The sequence below is a fragment of the Cetorhinus maximus genome, chromosome 13, assembly GCF_964194155.1.
Source record: "Cetorhinus maximus chromosome 13, sCetMax3.hap1.1, whole genome shotgun sequence".
Classification (NCBI taxonomy): domain Eukaryota; kingdom Metazoa; phylum Chordata; class Chondrichthyes; order Lamniformes; family Cetorhinidae; genus Cetorhinus; species Cetorhinus maximus.
In genome coordinates, this window is record NC_135891.1 from 112,617,235 (window position 1) to 112,625,081 (window position 7,847).

At 42.2% G+C, this 7,847-nt stretch overlaps 1 protein-coding gene across 1 annotated transcript; it reads right to left on the bottom strand.

The window, feature by feature from the left end:
* Positions 1–662: 662 nt before the first annotated feature.
* LOC144689256 (WAP, Kazal, immunoglobulin, Kunitz and NTR domain-containing protein 2-like) lies at positions 663–7,137 on the bottom strand. Its single transcript, XM_078556350.1, has 2 exons — positions 6,772–7,137; positions 663–3,554 (listed from the first exon to the last, which is right to left on the bottom strand). Exons 1-2 carry the CDS (start codon positions 7,036–7,038, stop codon positions 2,064–2,066), a joined length of 1,758 nt encoding a protein of 585 aa, XP_078412476.1. The 5' UTR covers positions 7,039–7,137; the 3' UTR covers positions 663–2,063.
* Positions 7,138–7,847: the final 710 nt, after the last annotated feature.

Genomic DNA, 7,847 nt, shown 5'->3' on the forward strand with positions numbered 1-7,847 from the left:
TTTGACACCAAGCCACATAAGGAGATATTAGATAAAAAGAGATGACTAGTTATAACCCAATAGGCAGTTATAACTAGTTATAATATAACTAGTTATAACCTCTAAAAGGCAGCGAGAGAGAACAAGGCAGAGTGATCCAGTGAGATTGAGACATACAGAAAGCTCTCTCACAGGTGGTCAAAAGAGGGAGGGTTGTGTGGAGACCAGCGTGTGAATTCAGGACAGGGTAGAAGTGCAGAGAAGGTCACAGAGGCACCACTGGGGGGGGAGGGTGGGGGATAGACATGGAGGGACATGTAGGTGAGCAAGAGGTTTAGAAATGGATGTATTGAGTGATAAGAAGTCCTACTGGCTCCAGTTGGTCTCCTGCATGACTGACCACTGACTTGTCGGACAGACATGACGATTTTTTTGTCCTCCCTGAAACATCATTGGAGACCTTGGTCAGCCTCTGAGACTACCATATACAAAACAGGGACTGGATCAATACACTCCAATGAGTGTTTTACATAAAACAAGGACTGAATCAATAGTTTGCATCAAATGTCCTATACAACGCATGGAATGGATCACTATCCTATATTATTACACTACTTAGAGTGTTTGATATTACTCCCCAGAAAGTCAGGTGGTGAAGAATAAAATAAGGTCCAATCTTTACACAATCTGTAAGCATTTATTCAGAGATACACATCACAAGCATACACATTCTGGACTCCAACTCCACTTGCAGCCTGTTCCTATTTATAGGAGCCCAAGTGAATCCTCGGTTAATGCCCACGACCTGCAGAACTAAATACAATTAATATACAACTAACATTGATATTAAACATGGAGAGGATCATTGTATTGCATCAAGTGTCAAACAAAACATGAAATGGATTAGTATGTTACAGTGTGTGTCAGATACAAAATATGGAATTGGACAAGTGCACCATAGTGAGGAGAGGGAGAAGAGGTTGAAGAGGGAAAAGAATCCGTTATAAGATTAAAAGTATGGAATAGATTAATAAACTGCAGCAGGCACAATAAAACTTCAGATTGTCTTTTCGGGTATATCAAGGACCATTTTATTCAAAATGTGTTCAGCTGTAGGGAACATTTCTGTATTGATATGTGACAGCAACGCAGCCAAGCAAGTATTTTTAGATTACGAAGGGAATACATTTCAATCCTTCAAAATTGTACTTCAAAGGCCACATCTGAATATCCCAAGCCAAATCATTTGTCACTTGCAAATTTCCATGACAGGATGCTACCAAGATTGACAAGAATGAAAGGAAGCTGAGATAAGTCAGAAACCAAAAAGCTGATGCCAACCAGAGCTTTAAAAGCCTGAATGAGGAAGGAAAGACTGTGGGGGAGTCACACAGTTCTGAGGGTGTGGGAAAGAATGAGAATGGATGGGTTTCTATTTCAGTACAATGAGGACACAGGGAGGAGGAAGAGTGTGGAAGATAAGGGTCAGTCAGACCTTCGGAGGAACAGGAAAGAAAAGGTCAGCCATGTTATTATTGAGGGAGGCAAGAAAGGTTGCAACAGAGAATGAGAGGCCAGATAGCTTGCTGTCACATATGGAGAGTGACAATTGAGATGGGGTACTGGACAGCTGCTATTGCCTATAGGAATCGAGCACAGTGAGACTTCTCAGGAGAAGATAATTGAATAGATAAAAAAGGCAACAATTACGACTGAGTGATTCTGTAAATCTCACATCTGCATCCTCCCACTCTCTGAGCTTCTCTGCAACTGACAACCTCTCCTTGTCTGTTCTTCATATATTTTGTGCTATGATGTGTAATGAAGGTCAGGAGACTTGGAATTCTACATATCAGTTAAGAAAGGATATGCCATGTTTAAAAACAAGTCTTAATTTTACATATCTTTGATAAAACCAGCATTGCAGATGTGGATTGAATTGTTTGTACATTTATTGGGACACAGAGCCAAGGTATCTGCATAAATATAAGAATTCCCAAAACCATGCCGAACTCTCACATCCAAATCTAGTTGTAAAATGACGTCCTATCTGGATCTTTCGTGATATCTGTGGGTCGTTGAACTTAATCCTGAAAGCGATGTAACAGTTCGCAGGTCTTTTTCTCAATTATCTCGTACATTTTTTTAATGCGTTTGTCATTCACAGTCCGCACATAGCTCTCAGCATCCAGCACTGCCATTCCATCATGGACATCACCCATTATAAGGAGGGGTCCATCTGTCAGGTTTATGTTTGGACAAGGGCAGTTCCAGTCCATGTTTATCATTGTCACCTCCAAATGCTTGAAGTCAAAAAACTTAAGTCCCATTTTTTCATCCTTTAGCACCTCATCCAGTGTAAACCTGGCAACTCCAGAGTCTTGTTCCTCAACAATCTCCGTCACCCTTCCCACAATAGCGTAATCACTTCTGCAGAAGCTGGGAACTATCTTGTGACGAGGCTTGCACATTTTGCACTGCTGGCTCTTTGGAAAAGGGCAGGTTTCCTCACACACCTCCTTGCTCTCAAAATTATTCTTGTTGCCTTCACAGCCACCGTAGACAAAAGCATGGCACTGCTTCATCAGGGAGTTGTAAGCCCACCGAGCCTCCCACATCTTGCAGGGACCCTGCACAGCAGGAAAGGTGCAGATATTGACTGACTCGTTGATACAAGCCAATCTGCACTCTTCATATGTTTCAAACTGGTTCCTGCTCCCGTCACAGCCTCCGAACATGAATGTTGAACACCTGCCCTTCTTGTGGTCATAGAACCATCTAACATGTTGGCGACCACATTCCCTCTTGTCTGGATCTTTAAAGCACTCTCCAGATGGGAAAGGCTGGCTTTTCCTGAGAGTGCTCTCTCCTGAATGTTCTCGTTTGATGACTGATAAAGGGAAGTCCGCTCTCAGGAGGCCAGCAGCATTCCTTGCAGTGCATGTGTAGATGCCCGCATCCTCCTGCTGGGTGTTGTAAATAACTAGCTGGCCAATATTGGTCACCACTACATTGGCGTACATTTGGTCAGGTCTCATGATGATATTTTCCCGGAAGTCGCTCTGCTTTTCCCATGTGATGTCTGGCCTGGGACGCCCACTGACATCGCAGTGAAAGCTCACTGTGCCTCCAATATAGACAGACTGGTGGAATGGGTTGGTGTAGAGAGCTGGAGGGATGGAGTCTTCCAAGGAGGTTGCTGATGTTGGGTTCACTGTGGTTTCTAAAGGCTGGGGGCTGGTGTTGGGCCAAGTGATGTGATACCTGCAAGTCACCACGGTCAAGCTGATGCCCCTGATGCACGCCTCCGCATCCATGTAACATTTATTGTAGTAGGTCAAACCATCCGAGGCGCAGGTGAAATTGGGCTCCTTCTCACACCTGTCCTTGCACTTACAGATGGGCTGTCCATCCCAGATATCACATTCCGAACCTTGCTGTGTGCACACGATCCTCTCACACGTCGCCTCTCTGGGAAGGTCCAAAGAAGCTAAGCTGCCATCTGCAAACCTTGCTGCCACACAGCTCTTCAGGCCACACACGTTCGTGCAGCACTTCTCAAAGTTCTGACAATTCTGAAATCAGCAATGGGCACAACAGTTACTTCAACAGGAACAGACTGATTACTGACCACGGACAGATTCCTAATGTTGCTTTTTCATAATACACGTCATAGATCTACTGAGGCCCCTACAGCAGAACCAAACAAAAGCACCAGATGCTCTTTAAATACATACAACAGTTTCATAGATGTAGTCAACATTATCCAAAACCCAAGAGGGTGGAATTTCTCTAAGTTTGCACCTAGGGACACGTGAAATTGGGGCATAATATGCAGAGTCTAATATCAAGGAAACCCGGACGCAGATGTAACAAATATAATTACATTACCCCCGAAATTCCTTGCTTTTTTATGTAAATTTATTGACCCCTGCTTCCAAATGCATCTAAGCTTATTTTAATGGCCTGGCCCTAGGTTAAAGAAACCTGCACATGAATATCCCTCAATTACACTGGTTCAAAATAAAACAAAACACCCCATAGCGTTTGAAGACTTCTACAATGGTTTAATCACCTCAATATTATTTAAGTCCTAGTTCCTTACTGCCTGTATGCAGTAAATTAATTGCTGCCCTTTGCGGTTTTGAACCATAGAAGTGAGAAGGTGGTAGGTTAGATTCTCAGTCTGCATGGTGCGTTAGTTGATCAACAGACTAGTTGGGACATTACGCTGGGCTTCAGTGCAGGTTGGTTAGGAAAGGGGGAAAAGAGCCATTGGAACATAGGAACAGGAGGAGGTCATTCATCCCCTCTGACCTGCTCTGCCATTCATTTAGATCCTGGTTAATTGGTCTGTTAACTCAAACTCCATTTTTCTGGTCTTTGTTCCATATCTCTTGTTCTTCTTACCTAACAATATTCTATCAATCCCAGTCCTGAAAGCTTCAATTGACCCGATACCCAAAGGCTCTTGGGAAATAGAATCCGAGATTTCTATTATTCCTCGTGAGAAAAAGTGCTTCTTGATTTCTAGCCCAAATAGCCTAGCCCTAATTTTAAAATTCTCTCCTCTCCTTCTTAATCTCCTCCTCAGAGGAAATTGTTTCTCTGGATCTGCCATATTGAATCCATTTAACATTTTAAACACCCAACTCCAATCGCCCACTCAATCTCCTAAACTCAAGAGAACACAAGCCAAATGCCTGCAACCTGTCTTTATAATTTAAGTCCCTGAACCCCGGGATCATTCGGGATGGAGTTGCTATCTTTCAAAAATGGTTCCTCTCATCACTTGACCCTCAAGATATTATAGATGAGAAGGTGTTGGGAGAGGACAGGGTCAAACTTGATCGAGATCCCTCCATGTTTAATTAATGTTCTCACAGAGAGTCACTGATTCTGGCCAGACAGTAATGTATCAGCAAGTGACTGGTGCTGAGGGAAATAATAGCCCAGGATAAGGAGCATGATGAAATTGACTGGGCAATTTAAAAAGTAACATATATTTCTTTAAACTTGATAGAAAGAAATTGTATTTATACAACACTTTCCTGGCGTCTGATATCCTGAAGCACTTTTCAGTCAATGGATCACTTTTGAAGTGTTTTGTCGGCAAGTGTAGCAGCCTTTTTGCACACATCGCCCAATAGAATTTGCCCTACGTTGATTTCTAATCCATTTCATTCATTAAAATTTGAGTAGGTTACAAAACAGACTCATGCCCAATGGTCTGGAATGCACTGTCAGAAAAGGTGGTGGAAGCAGAATTTACAGTAACTTTCAAAAGCGAATTGGATATATACTTGTAAAGGAGAAATTTGTAGGCAGGCAGTGAAGGTGAAAATCACCTTCAATGTGTTTATGAATTTGATGAGTATGACACACAACAACACCGTTAATGTTGTAAAACTTAGTCGTTTGGTAGTCAGAACTTGAGTATTGCTGAAAAAGAGACTTTTTTGTCGAAGATTTTCGACTTGCACTCATCAGGACAATTCGCAAGTAAACACCAATGTTAGGGGAAACAACATTGTTTCATAGATATGTAACCAGAAAGGAAATTGACACAGGTTAAATCTTTAAATTTATTGCTCCATTAACTCTTTCCTGATATTAAATTTTAATTAGCCCACAGAGTGATATGAAGCTGGCACTATAACTCAGGTCCGTATCACTGTAAAGACGCAAGAGTCTAAAACTGTCGTCAGTTCTGAAGAGGGGGCACTCCTGAAACTTATGCCCTTACTCTTTCCAGATGCTGACCACCCTGCTGTTTCTCAGCCTTTATATCTAACTGGGCTTATATAGTATCACCGCACCCTTTCACCAGAGATAAGTGGAGTGCTGTGGCTTAGTGGCTAGCATTCTCATCTCTGAGTCAGATGACTGAGAGTTCAAATCCCAGTCCAGAGTTGAGCACATAAAACTAAGATGACTCTCCAATGCAATACTGCGGGAGCGCTATACTGTTAGATGTGCTACCTTTTGGGTAAGACATTAAACCAAGGTCTTGTCTGTCCTCTCAGGTGGATGTAATAGCTATCATGACACTATTTTGAAGAAAAGTTATCCCTGGTATCATGGTCAATATTTATTCCTCGATCAACATCACAAACACAGATTAGCTGGTCAATATCAAATTGTGGTTTGTGGGACATTGGCTGCAAGTTGGCTGCCACATTAACTACATTACAGCAGTGACTACACTTCAAAAGTACTTCATTTTTGTAAAGCGCTTAGGGACACTGTGAAAGGCACTATATAAATGCACATTCTTTCTTTTCTGTGACTTGTCCATATTCTAAACACAAGACTGGTAACAATATTTAGGAAAAAAAAACAAGCTCTGTTATTACGGACTCAAACTGGATAGTTCCATCGCACCTGGCACTGCTCAGGAAATGTTAGTTTAACCTGTAAATTGCCTGGAAATCATAAAGCTCAAAACCAGTGATTCCCTTACTGAGGAGCTGCATCTAATGTCTGGCAGGTCAGATTAAAAAACAACTTTTCTGTTTTGACAAAGAAAATCTAAGTGTCCTCATTCAAACTGAGTTTCACAAAAGTGAAAATTAACAAATGACAATTTTTAAACAAACTGCTCCTCCATTGACATTTGAGAAAAGCCAAGCTCGGGGAATAACAGCTAATGGGTGCTACATTTTAATGCTGAAAACAGCCAGTTGAGGAACAAATTCTGCAGCCCCACAAATAAGCAATGACTTATACTGAGCTGCGTATATCACAGTAACCTGTTAGATAGACATCTGTTACAGTGCTTGCATATTCTACCTCATCTGTGTTGCATTCCCTCTCGCAGGTGCTCTGTGCATCCACCCACAGACCTGGGTTGAGATGGTTTGGGCAGGCGCTGGTGTAGGAGAGCTTTGCTCGGGGGAGGCCGGTGTCCTGCGTCAGGCTCAACAAAGGTAACAACCCCAGCACGATCACCAGGATCCTGGGCTGAATTCCAACTCTGGGTTTTCTCGTGACCATTAAGCCCAATCCACTTCTGCTCCACATCAAGAAATAAACGTCTCCACGAATAAACGCCAGCATGTTTACACCCAACAAAAGGAAGTTTCCCAACTTTGCTAAACTTAACAAAGTGAGGGGAAAGTCAGCAATCAGGCAGTTAAAAAAGGCTGGTCATTGGTAATGAAGCATAAAGGACTGTAACCCGAGTAGAGTCCATTGAGATGGTATAAAGTGGAAGTGTCAGTGTAAAACTTTTTGAACCAGACCTTTTAGCCCAGCCTAGTCAGTAAAACCAGAAACAACATACCCAGGGATCTAGTCAATGAAACATAGCTAGTTTATCATTCAAATAATAAACAATGAAATACATCACCCAGAAATATAATAGCAAATGTAATGTTTTTCTGACTATTTTTACTGCTGTTTCTAAGACTAGGATTTGAGGCCCTATCCTTAATTACATAGAATTTACAGCACAGAAACAGGCATACAAATACGAGCATACGAATTTAAAATAGGAGCAGGACACTCGGCCCATCGAGCTATTCAATGAGATCATGGCTGATTTGATTGTAACCTCAACTCCACATTCCCGCCTACCCCCGATAACCTTTCACGCTCCCACCTTGCTTATCAAGGATCTATCTACCCCTGCCTTAAAAATATTCAAAGACTCTGCCTCCACCGCCTTTTGAGGAAGAGAGTTCCAAAGACTCCCGACCCTCTGAGAGAAAATCTTTTTCCTCATCTCTGCTTTAAATGGGCGACCTCTTATTTTTAAACAGTCACCATTGGCCGTTCAGCTCAGCTGGTTTATGCCGATGTTTAAGCTCCACATGAGCCTCCTCCCTCTTTACATCACCTCACCCTATATCCTCCTATCCCTTTCT